This window comes from Tuber melanosporum, assembly GCF_000151645.1.
Source record: "Tuber melanosporum whole genome shotgun sequence assembly, scaffold_85, strain Mel28".
Classification (NCBI taxonomy): domain Eukaryota; kingdom Fungi; phylum Ascomycota; class Pezizomycetes; order Pezizales; family Tuberaceae; genus Tuber; species Tuber melanosporum.
In genome coordinates, this window is record NW_003299134.1 from 208,767 (window position 1) to 228,800 (window position 20,034).

Below are 20,034 nucleotides of genomic sequence, written 5' to 3' on the forward strand. Positions count from 1 at the left end.
AGAGATCTAGCCAGTGGTGAGAGGCGGTTCGCTATTATCCTTTCCAGGATCTTTGAAACTGTCTCCAGGAGGACGATTATAAAGAAGGAGGCAGGAGTATCACAGGAGTGTTTGCCAGGCTTGTCTAGGACTACGCCATTCGCCATTTTGAGTGACGTCGGGTGGAAACCAAACAAGACCAGCGGGGAGAGAAGCTCAACCAGCAGAGAGGGACGGGATACATTAATCTTTTTCCAAACAGAGTACGGGAAGAGGTCGGGACCAGGGGCCGAGGAGGGCGAGGACTTGCTGAGTGCCACGGCAATCTCTTCCTCCAGCAAGGGGGATGCGTCTTTGAATGCTCTTAGGATAGGCAGGCAGAAAGCAGGGGGCTTGGGAGGGAAGAAATGGGAGAGGAGGGCTTCGTTTAGCTCCATTAGTGAGGTTGCCTGTGGGAGGAATGGGAAACGTTCTGGGGGTTTGCCGAAGGCAAACCTCTTAGCCGTCCACACATTTTGGGGGGTTGCACTCTCAAGGAACCGTGTCCAGTGTTCCTTCTTAGCCTTCTTGATAGCCTTGAAATAGTCATTCTTGGCCAAGCGAGCAGATGCTCGGGTGTCATTCGATGGGGACTTTCGGGCCACACAGGTACGAGAGTGGTGAACTTTCCTCAGGTCAGACAAAGTGTCTGACCACCAAGGTTTCGATCTTGTGGAGGATCTCTTCATAGGCGTATGTCGGGCCAGGACTAGACGTATCCTGCCAAGGTTGATATCAAGCTACGTGTTAAGTGCTTGCTGCGTCGGGAGGGGTGGAGGTGGCGGAATCGTGAGGGAGCCGAGGTCCTCCAGGACCTTTGTCCAGTCTGTAGCTTTTCAGTGTGGCGTATGTTTGGGAGGGGAGAGAAGTGGAGATGTCAAGGTTACTGATATTGGGACGTGATCCGACCCAGTGGACTGGAGGAAGGCATCCCATGTTTCCACATAGGGTGCTAGGTGTTGGTTGGCGAAGGCTAAGTCTATCACAGATGGTGCATGGTCTTGGCCCAGTGAGAAATGGGTGAATACTCCAGGGGTATTCAGGAGGGAGAAGCAGCGTTCCTGGGACGATTCCGCGTAGGGAGTGGAGGTGCAGATTTCCCCTTTCCTTAAGGGACGGTCAGGATCCCACTGGGGATGGTGAATGTTGAAGTCTCCCACCATGAGGGTGGGGAAGTCGAGAACAGGGAAAGCTTCCTCTGGGGAAACAGAACGGTAGAGCGACAATGTCGTCCAAAGGGAATAAAGGTTGACCAGGCGAAACCTCACATGGGAGGAGTCAAATAAACCATACGGGGTGTAGACATCCACTGCCATCAGGGCAGGGTTGCCGAAAAACCCTGGAACAAAAGAAACAACATCAAGGAAGGAGCGTCGTGCAAAAACGGCCACCCTTGGCTTTTCCCTGAACTCCATCGGGGGGGAAAAGGACTTAAAGCCAGCAAACTGTGGTAGCTTTCCACGAAAGAAAGGGGGGTCTTGAAGAGCAACAAGCACAGGAGGGGAGAACAAAGCAACTAAAGAATTAAAGAGAGAAAGAAACACATTCCAGCTACCCATGTAGTTGTGTTGAAAGAGGGAGAAAGAGCTAATGCTCCGCGGAGGAGTAGTAGAAACCGGGGAAGGAGGGGAAGTAACCCGGGGAAGGAGGGGGAGTAAACCGGGGAAGGAGGGGGAATGTGTACAAGAAGTCTCTTTTTTTTTTTTATAATCATTTAGTTACTTGTTTAAGGTACAAGAACATCGCATGCAGCGCTAGCTATGGCATTAAGAAAACCCCTCCCCCCCGGACCAAGAGAAAACCCGTACCCCCAAGGCCCTCTGGTATGGGCCCAACCGCACACACCCCAAGGGCGATCAACTCAGGTGCCCAGCCCGCAGGCCTCACGACTTGAACGCGAAAGGGTCTCGCCTAGAAGCCAACCAAAAGCCCCCAGGAAAGCATATGGAAAAACTCTATCCCGTAAACTACCAGACCCATAAGGACCACAAAGGAAAATAACAACTGCCCACCGTACCACCAGATTTGCCGTTTCTAAAGAACCGCCCCCGAAGTGAGCGGTCGGTGACGAGTCCTAAGGTCGAGCGCCCCCAACCGGCTAAGCCACAGAGGTAGTGCAATACCATGGTCCGCCAGTCGAGAACAGAGGCCACGGTGCCAGGCCCAAAGAGTGGATGTTAGGCAGAGGGGATGCCGCCCAGCAGTATGATGCCAGCCAAAGATCGACCACGGGCAGGCAGCAGGCCGAAACCCTGGAACACCACGCGGCAGAGGGGGGAGGTAGTAGGGTACCAGCCAAGAAGGGGAGGCAGTAGGGTGCGAGCCGACGCGACCGAAGTGGAAAGTAGAGGTAGGGCCAAAGGCCCCAGTGCAAACCTGACCGTAGACCGAACTGACGTATTACCGTGTCTCTCATGTAGTCCCTTGTTCTCAGAGAGATAGCGTCACTTAGTGGAAGGGATCCCACCGGCAGTAGGGAGGAGGAAGGGCGAGGTGAGGAGGGCAAACAAACTTGAACCGAGCGACTAGGAGGGTATGGTCAAATCTCACCGCAAGACAGACCCCGAAGTTACTAGCCGAGGCATTCCCCAACGGGGATCGTGCAAGTGGGGAGAAGGACATCCACCACTGCCAGCGCCGTCCGGAAGCAAGAAGAGGAAGCCGACCATGCCAAAGCTAAGCGAGTCCCTATTAGCAGGACATGACTACTAGGCGAGCCCAGATAACTCCCCTATCAAGCAGACAAGAGACAAGCGAGGCCAAAGCGGGAGAGGATGGAAGAGTTAACCGTGCCCCTAGGCAGGAACCATCGAGGAGGCAGAGGGGAGTGGGGGGGGCCCACGATAGTTGACGTAATGTTGCCAAACTATGTAGGAGGAAAATAGGAGCGACGGAGTGTGGTGTACAAGAAGTCTCTGGACCTTGCTATTTATACAGTTATCTCACCCAATCCTAACCCTGTATGACTCATACCTTCACATCACTATATCCTATGACTCGTAATCATGAGTCATGTGAATTTCTAAGTTGACTTGTTTGAGTCATCTGAGCAAATTGCCTTAACTAATCACAATCCTTATAATGTATCCCATGTACTTAAATGTATCACATACATAAAACTAGTGATCTATAAATATGAGTTACGTGCAAAATTCATATCATTATATGACTCACCACCGTGAGGCATTACACAATAATAAACACCAATGACTCACAAGTGCAAGTCATGTGAAATCCTTTATTCCTCTTCTTCAATCTGCCTTGTTACAATCTGGTTTATTACACTCTGCCTACCTTGTCACAAATTTTACTGTTTCAGATACCCAAAGGGATAATAATAATTACTATTATAATAATATTATTATCAAACTTGTGCTAGTATACAACTTAATAACTTAGGCACTTATTGTCAAAAATAGGACTATTTCATTTCCCTATACAATGTGACCATTTTCTTTCATTTCAAATTTTTAGATCACAACTTGTATTTAGTAAATCAGAAATCTACCAATCTTTCCATTCTGATAACTAAATAGAACCATTTCAGATAGGACTGTTCTCCCCCAAACCCTAATAAAATAAAAATTTTATTATCAGATGGATGCATTCTAGCAAAAAAAATATTGAACTCTAGTATTGCGATAAAATAAACCAAATTATTCTAAGCCTTTAGTACCTGTAATATTAGCCTCTGATCTTCTCAGAATATATTTAAATTCAAAATTAGAGTAGTATCAAGGATGTTAGTATCAGGAAAAAGATCTCAGCAAAAAGCTTTTTGCTTAGATAGAAACATTGCTGGCTTTAAGAAGTACCTACTTGGAATATTTCAAATATTTTCAAAAGTACAATTTATTATTATTATAGAGTTTATAAAGCAATATACATTGAATTTAGTGTGATCTAAAATATATTTTGGCTTTTTTCCCAACATGACAGAAAGGAAGTTTTACAATTTTTGCTAAAATGCACTCAAATCTTGTATACAATATATATCATATTTTAAGAAATTGTATAATCAGATAATGCCATACATGAGAAATTCATTTAATAATAGTTCATACTCAGTTTCCCTACTACCAGTGATCTAATGATATCGATTACCAATTTCTTACTGCAATTATACAACGACACATACTAGTTGGATGCGTGTTAGTAATATCTATTTATGAAAAAAATAAAAATAAAAACCCCCCTTATGATACAAGTAAATAAGATAAGCATTGTGGGAATTTTTTTTTCTTTCTTAGAGTAAGTACCTGTTTTATATAAATGGAGCCATTTCCATCCAAACAGACAGGTCGGAACCAATGGGAAGAACTGGAAGATGACTATTTCAGGTCTCAAACTGTTTTGAAATGGAACCATTTCTTATAACTCTATTTTTGCCAAACATGGCCTTACCGTAATATCATAATACAAGTACTCGAGTAGGTATGGGGAGTAGAGGGGACGGGATTTTTTCCGGGGCAGGTTGATGCCGCCAGCCTTTTGCCAAGCTGGTTAAATTCTTTCCACGTTTGCTTCGGATTAACCCGAGTAGGCCACATTCCCCTCACGTTGAAAATCCTTGCCTCCAAGTTGGAAACACGCCAAGAAGTAAACACCGTAACATTGGCAAAGCAAGCTTCCCTAAAATAGACAGAAACGGTGGAAACGGGGTATGGATTAAAGTCAAAATACATCAGATCAGGCCTAAAATTCGCAAAACTAATTTTGCACCGACTTGAAAACACTCCATGATATCATTCCAGTACCCCTGAACCACCCCTCATCAACCATCAATCCTCTGCGCGGCAACTTTGTCAATCTCGATCCTCTTGTTAGTACCGTCACCGAGCAATAGCGTCAACGGCGAAACCATGCAGGCGACCATAGCCTCAAATACCAAGCTCTTCGACATCTTGTTATGATTGTTCTTATCCTTCAACGCATCCATGGTGATTAGGAATATCGCTCCGAGCAGTTGGCCGCCAACCCAGAGTGTGACGTTTGTCAATTCTGGAGGTGCAGGATGGGTTTGCTCGACTACCCATTCTAGAGCTAAGGGAAGCAGTGAGAAACTGGAGGCACCAATAAGAGCGCTCACCGCGAAGGGTGCCGCTAGCGTCTGCGATTTCGGGGCGAATATTAGAGCAACATAACCTAGGGCAATGATCGGGACGAAAATCCTGATTGCCATGACGAAGCTATGGGTTCTGTCGTTTATCGGCGAGACAATGGCAGATGTAATTAGCCCCGAGACAATCAGTATCGCGCCGGTGATGCCGGCTTCGTCGTCAGTGTATCCATATGGAAGCATAATCTATACTGGTCAGTTTCTTAACAGTGCATCGAGAGCACTACGGTGACAAACCTGATTCAGCAAGGAAGACATTGCGTTAAAAAAGCCCAGATACACCGAAAACTATCCACCCTATTAGCTTCAACCCTGACCACCATTTCATGCCAAACTCACCATGACAAAAACCAACAAAAACTCTCTATTCCTAAATACCACCCCCAGGCTCTCCTTGAACCCCAACTTCTGCCCAACAGCACTGGCACACGGCGGTGTCGGTGGACGACTCTTGACAAACCACCACGGCAGCGAGGCAACCGTGGCAATAATCGCGACCCAAAATGTCATATCTGGAATCTTCTCGGGGCTTGTGGCAAGCATAGGATTAATCAACTGCCCGAGCGCGGCACCGAACGGATTAGCAAAACTAGTGAGTGCAGTAGCAGATGTCCGTCCACGGGAAGTGAACCAGAGATCGCTATAGTGTGTGGCGGCAGATAGGACGAACGGCTGTGCAAAGCCGATAAGGATCTGACCAAACATTACGCCGCCGAAGGACTTTCGTTGCGTGCAGACGTAACGAATCCAGTTTCCCGCTAGGACCAGGAATGAGGAGGCCATTAGTGCAGGTTTCACACCGTGGCGGTTGAGGGTGTATAGGACTGCTCTGTAAGTGAGATATTAGAAAATCGTGAAGACCGAATGACGGGGAGGGAGAGAGCAAAAGAAACATACGGTGCCGCGACCACTAAACGAGGTTGAACATCTCCAGTCAGTTTTCCACGCCCTATCCCACACCAGGAAATACTACACCAAAAGACCGCACAAACCATAAGTGAAGAATATAACAGTAGACAGCCAGTTCACAGGAGTCTGGGAGTCAAGTCCGAACCATATCTGCGTTTTATCACTAACAGGTGCATACGTGAGCCACTATAATCCCAAATTAGCAATCCCGTCTCCCACTTCCAATCTAGCAGATAATAAAACAAAGACAAACCAACCCCCCAAGAAATCACAATGTTCATCAACATTAACCCAGCAAGCCCGAACCACCGCTCTTTGTAAACCCTATATTCCACCGCTCCACCATTGGGGATTATCCTCTGCTGCTCTTCTCCCCCAACTCCTGTTCCTCCTCCTTCTTCCTCTGATACGGGCACAGCTCCGCCGTTTCTGCTACTGCCATGGTGGGTATTTTGTGGGGATAGCGACTTCAACTCCATTATGTGTCGCGTGCGCTGCGCCTAAATCGTGAGAGCGTATTCTGATGTATGGAGCAAGTTAAGAAGTAGGAGTAATGCCCGGGCAACTTCCTCCACCGGGGACTCGGTGTCAACTCAACCGGCCGTGCTGTCCTGTCCTGAGGGGGAGTAATAGCGGAGCCCCGATGTGGGTGAAACTTGGAAAGGGGGAGATGAACTGGCTATGAATGGTTTGAGGGTGGGTTATTGTCGAGGTTCAACATGCTCGGTAGGGGGGGCAGTGGCACACGCCAAATTGGTTTGATAGGCTGTTGGGCGTTCTCTTGTTTGTTGTCCCCTAGTAAATTTACCTTGTCCAGCAAAGTCACAGATCGCTTAGGCTACAGCGCTTTTGTCCCGAGCCAAGGATTGTAAATCCATCATACCTGGTTGTCAATGCGTTAAAGTAGTAGATCCACGACTTTATTCTGAATAATAATCATGGATCGTCACGCGGTAAATTATTTGATACAAGTATGATACTAGTACTTATAGTGAGCCCTTGTTTGACAGGTACTATGCCGGTTCCGCAGTGGGCCCGGTGGAAACGCTATCAATTTACCATTAGGAGTAGTACCGTTTTGTATTGTACTGTACCACGAAGAAATTTTTCCAGACTCAGCCGAACTTGTCATCACAATCACCATATCAGTATCCGGTCTGGGACAGTAAAATTCGTTACCAGCACGCTAAGGCTGGGTTGGGTAGCAGTGTCCTGTACTAGGTCCAAAAAGTAGAATTTTCGAGGCCTTTAATACTCAAATGACTCAGCCCTTGGGTCAGCTCAGGTGTTCCTGGCGAATCGCAATGCTCAAATCGTTCCAAAAAACGGGCTTAGCGTGCTGGCAATTCATAAAATGTTCGGACGCCTTTGGCGCCTAGACAAGCACCATGCTTGCACCGGTACTGTGATACCCCTCGGAGTCCTGACACTTTATCCCATGGCCTTGTGAGACATACAGATTTCCTCGTTCCGAGTATGGTGACTCCCCCTGTGGCGGGCGACTTTTTCGACGAAAAAGCTATCGACGCCACTTCATGAGTTTTGCGAGGCGAAGTCGCTTGGCCAACCAGGATTACCGGCAGTAGGGCGTGGGATCTGCGTGTCTCGTTATCGATAAATTACCGGTAATTGCCGGGCACTGTCTGAGCCACTGTATTATCGCACGAAATTTTTAATTTCCAAGCACTGCCTGCTACCGTAGGGCAAAGCTGGGCACTTGGGCGCTAATCTAGTTCGTTTTGTGACAAACCAGATCTCTGGGTTTTTCATACTACAATATCATAAGTATCATATCATACTCGGGTGGGTTAACAAGAAAACCTGGGACTTGGTTATGGCACGGGTTTGACATCTGGGGGTAGAGAAGTCAAGGTGTCCTACAAGTATACTATCATACAAGTATATTAGGCTCGGGCGCTAGAAACTAGCTATGAGTACTCATAATCGCCCGGAGGAGAGAGTAAGATGCTGTAGTAACTCACGGCGCCTGTCTACGTTAACCCTTTCTGGGCTTAGTGGTGCGGGGTCCTGGTATTCCCCTCTACTCGAGTACGTGTTCGTCCCCACTCCTCAAGCATGGCCGTATTCGGGTGAGGGGCTTTACTATTGTATAGTCCTTGATCACAGACTTCCCGGTAGGCGATCCCATTCACGGGTGATTTTACTGGGATGATATAAGAGTATCTGGATCTCCTGAGCCTACTTCTCTTATACGCACTAAAACATGAAAAATCGAAACCCCAGTATCTAAAAGATCGAATTAAATCTGTTGCACTTATTCCTTCCTCTTGCCCTACCCCCTTCACCCGCCAACAATGAAGAATAGTTGGAAAGCCCGGTGGAATGAACAGAAGCAAGGAAAAACGAAAGGAGCAAAAACAGGGACAACCAATATACCTGACTGTGGAAAATACGATACAAGAGCAAGCAAGGTTTCCATGGAAATAGGCGTTAGGCTGTGGGCACAGGACTAGCTAAACGGAGCGAGTTTTTTCCAGCTCCCTTGAGATGTATGAGTGCGGTCATATCCTCCAAAGAATCTTGTTGCTGTCTATCATAGGTCGTCTGATGGGGTTGGTGTCTTAACTACAACCCAACATTGCGATTTCCTTCTTGACCACATGGAGGTAGCTTCCACTGCACGCCGAAGCCGCTGCAACTTGGGAAAGGCGAAGAGAGCGCAAGCATAGAAGAACTGAAGTCACACGCAAAGCATCTGAATGAGCAAAGGCTCTGGCTACAGTGAGGAAAGCACTGTTCGGGCGGCGAGAAAAAGCTTCAGGAGCAAATGACAACACATGAGGTCTCGAGTGAGGCCTTGCTAGCGGTTGTCCTCTGGAAACGCTTCCTTGGGCGGTCAGGTGCACCAAAGCGATCATATCAGAGGTACAAGGCAAAGGCTGAGAATCTGTTCCTAGTATGATTGAAAGAGTTTGGTTTAAGCCTTGAGATTCCTACGCTGCGCCGGAAAATTCGTTTTGTTTGAATGCCTAGTCCTTTGTGTGGATACAGTCAAAGCTACACTCATAAAACAACACTCACCCCCTGCACTCTGCCCGCACCATCTATGCCAGGACTGGATCACAGGAGCACTGCTTTCCAGAGCGCGATCTGGGGCCGGCCTTGGTATCCCGGGGCGCAGGGGTTCGAGGAATGGGGTCTTTTATAATATATATTTTTTCCGGCGAGGCGCTTTTTTCCTAGGACTTGTTTTGTTTTCAGATGAGAGGCAATGTGCAGGTACCCTCAGATCGCCTGAGAATCTGCTGAGCTTACCCAGACATCTATAGGGTTTGGCCTGGATCCTTTCGGGTACTGCGAGAGTTTGGCCACTGGAGACGATTTTGGCAAGGCTCCCGGGACCGCAGCTGGACTGGCTGCGGGGCCGCTAGATATCATGGCCCTGGACAGGCAGACCATGAGAGGCCTGCCCCGAAGCCTCGGGAGTTTCTCCCACAGGGTCATTGGGAACACTGTTTACAAAATCATGTATGGATTACCATGCAAAAACAATAGCACTTGCCAAAGGAGAAAATCTGATGAAAGGGGATAAACCAACAGTTACAAACACAAAAGATAGAAGGAAAAATCCCTCAGATTCTGTTACGGGTGTGCCCCCTTTCCCCAAGTGTAAAACCTCGTTTGTCTAGTCCAAGTTTGTCATTTTGGCGGGTGCTCTGAATACCATCCTTTTATCCTCCAAGCACTTTCGGTCTTGATACACTCTTTGTAAGTCCCTATCTTTGTGATACAGAAACAAGCCTTTCTCAAATGGGCTCCACTAAATTTTAACCTATGGATAGGTTGTGTTTATGTGTAGGCAAAGTTTTAGGATTAATAACACGGAGAGTCGAGTCGGAATTCTCGAGTTTGAGCGTTACTCATCTCGGTTGCTAGGGATAGACCTAAATCATGAGTTTAGAAGCTGTTGACGATTCTGATTGAGTGAAAGGAGTACTTCCGGAACTCGTATAATATGATATGTCCAAGGCATCCCAGCACCTCTGGATCGGGCAGTGTGAGCGAGTGTTTAGAATAAGGTAGAGGCACTGGGATAACGCAGTTCTACAGAATTCTAACGCTCATCAAAGAAAGCTAGTTTCCCGGTTGGACTTTTACCTCTTGACATTTTCTCGATATTACTGCTGCCCTATGGTGGTCGTTGAAAGTAATGACTTCGCGACAGAACACATGTACTGTACAGTACCCTTAATATAGGTTGGCGTTTAACTTGACAGCAACCACCCCACCACAGCGAATCTGAGAAGATGAGGGCTCTGGAGTGTACTGAGGTACCGCGACGCAGATGCCATGCAGCATTTGCAGAGATAACCGCCATTACTTCGAGGTTCGGTATTGTGGGATTTGGATGTCCCTCGGAATATGAGGGGAGTACCATACATTTCTTCTACTACTAAGACCACGCCGGTGTTCATCGGTTACGACACCGAATAATCTGGTGGAATCCGGCAGGTACTAGCACGTTTAAATAAAAATTTTATCCTAGGATTGTCTCAAACTCACAATAAAAACGCCTAAGCTGACTCTTGATATACATGACTAAACCTTTCAACACTACCGGTATCTGACAATGACGCAATCGCGAATCCCTCCTCAGCTACTTCTCACCCGGACGTAAAAGTGTCTCCCTGTTTTGACTAGATTATGTGGCACTGTACTTGAATCTGGTTTTTATAGTTGTCTCTCTATTCATTCACAGTCTGAACTCCCGACACAGCAAGTTAGCAGCAGATAACATTGCTCTCTATACCGGAAACTAGCCAAGTAGGTTGCGAGTAGAGAGGGGAGTTATACTATTTTCTCCCAGAGCCTCTCGCTTCTCACTCCAGATACTCGCCGAGCAGGCAGAGATGTATATATCAGTGAGTGGAAAGAACGGAAAGCCGCCGATCAAGAGTGTTGTCCAATGGACTTGATGTTTAATTTCACCTCTCTCGTTAAACCAGTCTTGTGCACTCTCGCGCCACTTCACTTATCATCGAGATGTCGAGCTATAGGTTTGAAGTTCCTGGACAATTGTCTTAGGTGTTCGTGATCGGATATACTCCTCCCCCCGCCAATAAGGAGGACAAGCAAGAAAGTGCTCTGATTCGTACTATATTATGATAGTACGGTATATCATATCTCGGCGGGGCTTTCGCCCGCCACCATATGGCAATACCGAAGGCGACAGGGCACCATGGTGGATTCTATCCAAGCCGTAGAATTTAGCCCGGTAGGGCTGATATGCAAGTTTACTGCCCTTGAGGGTAATATGGCCGCTGGCTGGCACTAGCAAGTGTGGATGCATGATGTCTTGTAGATCGAGGGACAGTATGTAGGTCGAGACAAAAGTATACAGATAACTATGACAAGAGCTGTAGAAATGACTTGCACGACTTTGCTAGGTTGGATGAACCTGACTATGTCCCCTGCGTAAATAGAAACTCTCTGGGGGATATATATAATCATGTTTTCGACACAACTTGAGCCACAGTAGAATAGATGCCCAAAAAGAATATCTAACTTGTGAGTTTTTTTCTTCTTCCTTTCTTCTCGTGTTCGGCAGCACAATACATGCTCTTGACCACATCTGGCACGACCATCCACCCCAGGAAAAACCCCATGAGAAACAAGAAAAACATATTTCTTCCTTTCTCCCACACATCTACAGGGAAGAACGATATATCACTTGCCCCTCGCAGCCCTACTTCAGTATACAACTCTCCAATCACCACCTCTCATCCATCATACTTTCTAACAAGTCCTACAAGGTCCCCTACAGGCATCTCCAGTGTTAAGTATCACATCAACCAGTTGGTGCTAATAGTCTTCTATAGAAACCCCTACCACACATAGTCCGCTGTAGGCAGTCAGCCAAACTATATTCCTGTGAAATGGTACTTCACTTTATCCGGTACTGCTTCCAATACCGTGAAATCGATATCTGAACCACCGACAGATTAAAAATACCGTAGGGGTATTGCTGGGTCTGGTTCTTTTTCCTCCTCGGCATCGTAGCGCACCGGGAGGGGGGGTGTCAGAAGGGAAGAGGGAGAGGGAGCAGTATTGTGCTGTACTGCGCCATCTAGGATAGTCCATTGTACCTCACACCGTTGGTGTGCCTGTGATAGTTTGTGGCACTGTAGTCTTTGAAATGGGTGGAATTTTCGGACCGGTTCCCGATCCCCATTGCCATAATTAGTGTCGACTAGGTCATACCACTTGCAGTGCCGGTAGCGGTAGAGCTGCAGTTCCCCACATTACCTGGGTATGATAGGTACTAATCGGTTACCATGTCGGCGTTTAGCTCATACTTTGGTGGGTTATCGTATGGGATCTTGGATAGCAGACTAGAGAGGTCTTGACAGTACCTGTTGGTTCCCACCACCACTCACCAAGCTCAGAGAACGTACAGTGGAGGGAGTAAGTCCTTGGCGTCTGCTATCCCAAGACAGTATCATACGTGTGGCCCCACTCGACCCGGTCCCCTGTTTACCGCAAAATCCCAGTAACCCCTTATCTACAAGTAACCCTACTCAAGTATATGAGATGTACGATACCGGTAGAAAATTCGCGAGATTCCTGATATTGAAACTCATTGTATTATGCCAAGTAACTTCCAATCACTTGGCATTAGCGTTCTCAGCTTCTCATATTAATCATGCACCCTCCCAAAATGATTGGTTAAGTGTCACACAACAAGCCTCATCTCCCCGCTTCCTTCGGCTGCAATTACAGAACTTTACAAACTCCTGCGATACCCCTACAAACCGTTTTACCATTTCTACATCCAATCCACACTCTTGACAGAATATCATGGCCCGGACTGCGCATGTCAAGATCGGAGACGGAAATGCCAATAGCGGCAACATAATAGGTAGCTTCAACGTCTATAAGTCCGACGAAGATGTACGGATTTTGCGTTGGCTCTCTCCACTAGAGCCAAATGATAGACATGAAGGCGTGCGCACCGACCGATTTGAAGGTGTCGGGGATTGGCTTTTGGAGACACCCGAGTTTCGGGAGTGGAGAGGTAGTGAGGGTGGTGGAGTCGATAGGGCTGTCTTGTTTTGCAGCGGGAATCCGGGAGTGGGAAAGACGTACCTGAGGCAAGTGGCGGGATTCTTTAAAAGAAAGCCAAAATTGCTGACGGTCAGAAATGCTAGCTCTCTGGTGATTGACAGCCTTTGCGATCACGCAAGGAAGGAGGATATCGCCGTTGCTGGCTTGTACTGCGACTTCCTTGCACAGCAAGAACAGAAAATACCCAATCTGATGGGAGCTATCTTGAAGCAGCTAGTAGGCAGAGGGGATATCCCGAAGTATCTCCGCGAGGCGTTTCAGGAAGGAAAACCGGAGCTTGATGGCAGAAGGCTGCGGCTTCCAGATCTGATGGGAATGCTGAGGGTCGCTATTGATTCGCTTCCTCAAGTGTTCATCTGCATTGATGCGCTAGACGAATGCTTACCGAAGCATCTGCCCAAACTGCTGGAGTCGCTGAGGGATATTGTCCGGGAGTCCCCTAGGACGCGAATATTCCTCACGGGCAGGCCTCATGTGAGGGAAGATATTCAAAGATATTTTAGCAAGGCGGTTGTAGTACCCATCAGTCCTACCATGGATGACGTTAAGAGTTATTTGGAGATGAGGTTGGACGAGGACGCCGATCCAGAGGCGATGAACGATGATTTACGAGCGGATATTATGGAAACTATCCTGGAAAAGGTATCTGATATGTAGGAGCATTTACCATCCCCATTCTATCATTCGCCAATACTCACCCACCATTGCGCGCAGATTCCTCCTTGTTTCGCTAAACCCCGACGCTATTCTGGGAGAGGTGACAATTCGTCAGAGAAGGAAGAAACTTGAAGAGATGACAAAGGGCAATGGACTGAGTGATGCCTACACGGGAACTCTAGCCCGAATGAAAGCGCAGAAGGGAAACAAACCGATACTCGGATTGAAGGTTCTGATGTGGGTGTTGTATTCGGAACGGCCATTACAGGCCGCGGAACTCTGTCATGCCTTAGGAGTGGAGGTGGGATCTGCTGATCTGGATGTCGAAAACGTTCCTGGATTACGGACACTCCTAAAATCTTGTCTGGAGCTTGTCACGGTTGAGGCGTCCTCGTCCACTATCCGGCTTGTGCACTATACTCTGCAGGAGCATCTCTCAAACTTTTCTCGGCTCCCACAACGATGCCACTTCTAGAATATGCTTCTCTCTACTGGGGGGAGCACATTAAAAGGGGCATGACGGAAAATGTCCAGATGCTTGCATTGAGACTTCTGAATAAATTTGATGAGCATATATCTGCTCAGCTAATTTTAATGCGTCTTTATAGAGATAAGAGCCCTTGTTTTAATGCAAAGGGAGGACCTGTCGGATTCACAGGGCTCCACGGAGCAGCATTTCTCGGGATCGTGGGGGTAGTTAGTACAATATTGAAGATAAAGGAATGGGACGTTAATGCAAGAGATAGCACAGGGAGTACAGCTCTCACATGGGCAGCAGTAAGAGGGCATGAGGAAGTGGTGAAGGTGCTGTTGGATCAAAGGGATGTCAATCCCGACCAGGCAGACACCTTTTATGGCCAGACGCCACTCTCGTGGGCCATTGAGAACGGGCATGAGGGGGTAGTAAAGATGCTTTTAGAACGAGTGGATGTCAATCCCGACCAGGCAGACACCCCTTATGGCCAGACGCAGACGCCACTCTCGTGGGCCGTTGAGAACGGGCATGAGGGGGTAGTAAAGATTCTTTTAGAACGAGGGGATGTCAATCCCAACCATACAGACACCAAATATGGCCAGACGCCACTCTCATGGGCCGCTCAGAGCGGGCACGAGGGGATAGTAAGGATGCTTTTAGAGCGAGGGGATGTCAGCCCAGACCAGGAAGACATATATGGCCGGACGCCACTCTTGTGGGCCGCTAGGAATGGGCACGAGGGGGTATTAAAGATGTTTTTAGAACGAGGGGATGTCAATCCCGACCAGGCAGACACCGAATATGGCCAGACGCCACTCTCGTGGGCCGCTGGGAATGGGCATGAGGGGGTAGTAGGGATGCTGTTGGAACGGAAAGATGTCCACGCCGCCATCCCAGATAGCACAAACCAAACACCACTATCGAGGGCTCTCTCTAAAGGACATTCTGGAGTCGTAAGGATGCTGCGCGAACGGGACAGTGCCAATATTCACCCCTAATGGCAGACCCGATGAGCGGGAACCTGAGCCGGACCCCAGTGACTCCCTTTCCTTTCCACAGTAGTAGCCTTCCCTCAACTGAGCAGTCCAGGCTGCCTCGCCCCCCCCCCCATGCGGCCCCCAAGCTTCTGGTACCTTCCCAGGAAGGTTGAAACCCACCCAACAACACTCGATAAACTCTCTCACTTGCAACCGACCGGTAGACCCGTATTTTGCCTCTTTCGTTTGTCTTTTGGCTTTTCTCGTTTACATTCTTCCCCCTTACCTGAAATACCCCCGATCCATAAATGACTGCCGAGCAATATCCTCTCCTTCCTTGTTCTTCATTCCTATTATTTTTTAATATTTGTCTTATCTTTTTCTGTGTGGCAGTGTATAGTACGGCGCATTACAGGCAATGGGTAGGAATAGACTCGGTTTTAAGACGCTCGTCTTATATATTCGCAAGCAGTTTATCCCCCTCCCACTAGTTCCTCTCAATACCGCCAAGTGATCGCCATCGGTTTCCCTTGCAGACCATCTGTCAATGTGTGACACCAATGCTAGTTCCGCTATATCCCATCACCGGAGGTGCCCAAATCCGCGAAACGAAACCCTAACCTTGGTGCTCTCAACATGCCCGCTCCTGATATCATACCAGCGAATGACCATGCTTATGGCACCGAGGGGCGAGAATAGGTCTTGTGCAGTCTAATCTACCGGTATTGCGCAGAAAGTACAGTAGCCACCGTACCCCAGATCTATTATGCCCCTCTCACAGTGCTATCAGAGTGAGACATAGATTACTCTGTCCCCAAACGATCCTATGATTTACCCACCCCTCCCCCCGGGATTTCCAGCGGCTCTGGCAAGAGAACTTCGCAAGACCGGAGCAATGGCTCCCGCGAGCAGGAGGGAGGATATCGAACGTGAGTTTATCCGGGCAAGCGGATATAAAAGGTTAGGAGAACCTCACACGTACCGGCTCACTTCTAGGAATGAGGCGGATATCAGCGACTTGTAAAGGGCATTTTGCGCGGTGTATGATACTGTACAGTGCCGGTAGTCCATCATACTCGAGCACGATCCCTCCGCAGGGGTGTTGGCGATGCGGCCCAGCCAGCCAGTCAGCAACCCCGAGTAATTACCCCAGCAACCTTCGAAGAGTGGTCCAGAAGGGATGGCCGGAGGCCATCGGTTGGACACTATTCGTCGGAATAGGAATAAGAAGTCCCTAAAGAGCCTGAACCCCCCCAACACACAAATCAGATGTTAAGGAATTATAATAAAAAAGAAAATCTAATATGACATTTCGATTACAAGTACTGTGATATTCCTTAGCTTCTATTCTAACCGCAAACTGTTTTTGTCATGGAAAGCCACAACTTCTTGAGAAATTCTGGCCTAGTAGGAGGGGAACCACTCACTCTTAAAGTGGTTTTTGCCGCTGTTTTTTGGCATCGCGAGGGTGGGTGGACAGGAAAGTGTACGCTCTAGCTCTTGTATTTATTTAAACAATTTACGGGTATGTTTACCACGATGTGTCAGATTTTCACGAACACTTTTGAGCATGGTAGTTTACGGACTGTAGACCATTCACGATGCTGACATCACCACCACCGCCCCAAGATATGTTTACTACTCCTACCTACAAATCGAGCAGTTTTTATCAAACGTATGAAAATTCGACGCTAGAATTGCCGCTGCGAGGGCTACACCCAGGAGATCCAGTTAACGCCCCCGGATAGCATAGCGCACACAATGGGTATCGTTAACAGATGGAACCTAAGACTCCATCTTTAGGTATGATACTATGGGAGGAATATTCATAATTCAAGCCTGAGGGGATTTTCTTGATATCCAACGCCGTAGGCAAATTTATATTGAACGTGTGTACGGTTCTCGAAATGGGAATAGGAAGGTATGTGGGGAAAGACTAAGCATGAGTGACCACCCAAGCCATGCGGCCGTGTCCAACCTGAAGACCGCCATCCTGAAGACCGCCGTCTTGAGATACCTCCGGCTACACGGACCACAGGAGGCCCCCGCTCAGTCCCACCACCGGGCCCAATAGGGCGCCCGTTCAGTTGGGAACATCGCCAATCTAGGTAATGCTGAGTCACTCCTTCCGTGTGGGCCTTCCCAGACGCTGCAGCGGCAAAATGGCCGTTGATCAAGAAACCTCCGAGTTCATCTGATCCACGCTGACTTGCGAGAATATCCGTGATCGCGCCGAGCTCCCTTTCACAGTGCCTGGTGTATTATTAGAAGACTTGTCGCATGGTTTGCCCCTCAATCGGTGGATCTCCCGCTTAATATCTAAACCCCCATACCAAGATCTTCGCTTCCCGGGAATCTCCCAGCTTTTAGAAGACGAGGGAGAGGTGATTAAATTGTCTGGGGAATTACTTGCCCTTATGATCCTAAGACGGGATCCTTACCACCTACAATATCTGCAAAGATTGTGTTGTAGACGGTAGGGGAACACGCAGGGGAAATTTCAGCGAATCCCAACAGAGGGGGTGCTACCCGCGCCAACTTCTCGAGTCGGTAGTTGAGAACTTGGAGGTGTGGATTCGCTAATAGACCAACCTGATTTCAACCCCAGTACATAGTATATCCTCCCTCAAAGACTCCTCGCTTTTTACCCGCCGTGTCATGAGGAACATGCGAATGATTAAGCTCTGACCTCCCCCCCACTTTATCCCCACGCCTTGAAAACGGAGGAGTCGTGAAGTTCCCTTCGACGTGGCTCCACCGGGCAGTAATCCCAACTCGATGGATAGGTAGATAGCTATGGCGAGATACCGCTGAGTCAAGCTCCAACACGCAGACATCAGGGAATAACAGAGCCCTACAGCCATATAGTGTTTTGGCCGATTTACCGCTACAAAATGGTTAGGATGACAGCTGTGGGGAATGGCAGTTCTGGGGAAAGGTGAGAGTTGGAAAGAAGTTGGAGAAGCCACCGGTTGGGGGATAACGTATGATTAAGCAGTGGTTGTCCACGGATGAGGGGAGGACCAAAGCGATATTCTGATTTTGGTGTGGTTTCGTCAATAATCAGTCTCGGGTATTGGGGACTCCATGGTAGTTGTGCCGCGGTCGTTCTTGCTAGAACACACTGTAGCGCGCAGGACTACTATACCGGTAAATTTACCGTGTCAGTAATGAATACAACAAAAATAAACTATCGGTGCCGAAGCCAGCTTTCCAGCCATCTTCCGTCCAGCTTATCACATCGTATCCATGAGTTCCTATTCCCCATTCTATAACCTACTCGTACACAAGGGAGGAAAAAAATCAATAATCACAGCCCCACCCCTCTCTCAACACGATACCCCACAATCTCACTCCACCACCCTGCCATCCCTATACCCTAACAACCTCCCCACTCCCCTACCACCTCCAACCTCGACAAACCCATCTTGAAACAACACGTCCAAGTAATGCTGCACAAACAAGTGTCCCTGCCCCTCCCTAACCAAGACCCTACCAGCAAACTGGTTCCCCCAGCCCTCCGCTACCTCGGTAACATCCCCACTAGTCATGAATCCCAGTATTCCGACCCTGCTAACGTACTCCCCGCGATTCGCGTAGTGTTCAAGGTACCGCAGCGCACCGGAGTTCGTATCGCCGTGCCGGTAGAGTGGATTATTGAATGTATTCGATGCGTTGCCGAAAGTGTAGACTTCCAGGCGGGAGAGCAGGGACCTGGGTATGTCGGCGTAGAGCATATCCAGCACCAGCGACGCGATGAGCGCTCCTTGAGAGTGCGCGAGCAGGACCACCTTCTTGTGCTTCGGCTTGGAAGCGGGGATGGAGGCGGAGGAGGAGGGGGAGGGAGGGACGGATTCGAGTTCCAGCAGCGCGGTGCGGAGGTTGTGATATAAAGCGCGTACGCAGGTAGAACTGTAGCGTAGGTCCCGCTGGATAAGGCATTGCAGTAGGTCGAGTACCAATCCATAACTACACCCCATCCCCCACGCCCTGTCAGCCAACGCACACCAACCCCCCTCCCCCATCTTCACCTGCACAGAGAAAAAAGCGACACGAACCTTCGGTTATGCACACCCCAAATCCTCCTCCCAAACCGCCTCTCAGCCTCTTCAATATTAGTCTTCAGCCAGAACTCACCCGTCATAATCCCGTTCACAAAAAACCACTTCTCGTCCTCCGCCTCCGCGTCCCCGTGCACGTATTGTCCACTACTAACCACAACATCCCCGGCAAATCCATTCAGAAACTTGGAGAAAACCAATGTCACTACCGTCACGCCAATGAACCAGCAGAGCCACACCCCGCCAGGTACGAGTAACCATATAGGGATTAGCAGCAGGGAGGCGAGACCAACGAGGATGAGGATTATGCCCAGGACCATGGAGGAGATGTTGCCTAGGGAGTAGGGGTAGAGCTCCGCGCGCGGGTTGGAGGTGCGCACGGGGCGGATTATACCCAGCAAGGAGGGGAGGTTAGAGATTAGGACATAGAGGTCTAGGAATAGAAGGTAGGGAGGCGGGTAGCGGGTTGGGGCGGGGAGGAGCAAGGGGGTGTTGGCTTGGGTGTCCATCAGGTTTTCCTTTTTTTGTTTCTATTGGGAGGAAGACTTCCTTTTGGAACTCCGAGATATAGTACGTTATTTTATAGGTAGAGTAGGTGATGGTGATGTGTTTGAGCGCTTTTATCTAGCGGTGGGGATAGAGCGGGGTTGGAAGTGGAACGGATGGGATCGGATCAGCCAAATCTCAGCCTCACCCCCGTTTATCATAAAAATGAGTTCAGTACCAGTGTAT

The 20,034-nt window shown here is 48.5% G+C and overlaps 2 protein-coding genes; both read right to left on the minus strand.

The window, feature by feature from the left end:
• Nucleotides 1-4,792: 4,792 nt before the first annotated feature.
• GSTUM_00011465001 (uncharacterized protein) lies at nt 4,793-6,953 on the minus strand (the record flags this gene model as incomplete). XM_002841935.2 has 5 exons in its annotated part: nt 6,304-6,953; nt 6,111-6,232; nt 5,477-5,966; nt 5,375-5,425; nt 4,793-5,323 (listed from the first exon to the last, which is right to left on the minus strand). The coding sequence occupies exons 1-5, from the start codon at nt 6,523-6,525 to the stop codon at nt 4,793-4,795; spliced, it is 1,416 nt and encodes a 471-aa protein (XP_002841981.1). The 5' UTR covers nt 6,526-6,953.
• Nucleotides 6,954-18,493: 11,540 nt separating this feature from the next.
• GSTUM_00011467001 (uncharacterized protein) lies at nt 18,494-19,909 on the minus strand. XM_002841936.2 has 2 exons: nt 19,300-19,909; nt 18,494-19,210 (listed from the first exon to the last, which is right to left on the minus strand). Exons 1-2 carry the CDS (start codon nt 19,809-19,811, stop codon nt 18,592-18,594), a joined length of 1,131 nt encoding a protein of 376 aa, XP_002841982.1. The 5' UTR covers nt 19,812-19,909; the 3' UTR covers nt 18,494-18,591.
• Between the last annotated feature and the right edge of the window lie 125 nt (nt 19,910-20,034).

What these genes read in the sequence shown, in the direction of transcription:
- GSTUM_00011467001 (XM_002841936.2), bottom strand. Translation starts at nt 19,811, where the DNA reads ATGGACACCCAAGCCAACACCCCCTTGCTCCTCCCCGCCCCAACCCGC. An exon ending in TGGGGTGTGCATAACCGAAG is followed by an intron (nt 19,211 to 19,299) that starts GTTCGTGTCGCT and finishes GATGGGGTGTAG; the next exon opens with TTATGGATTGGTACTCGACC.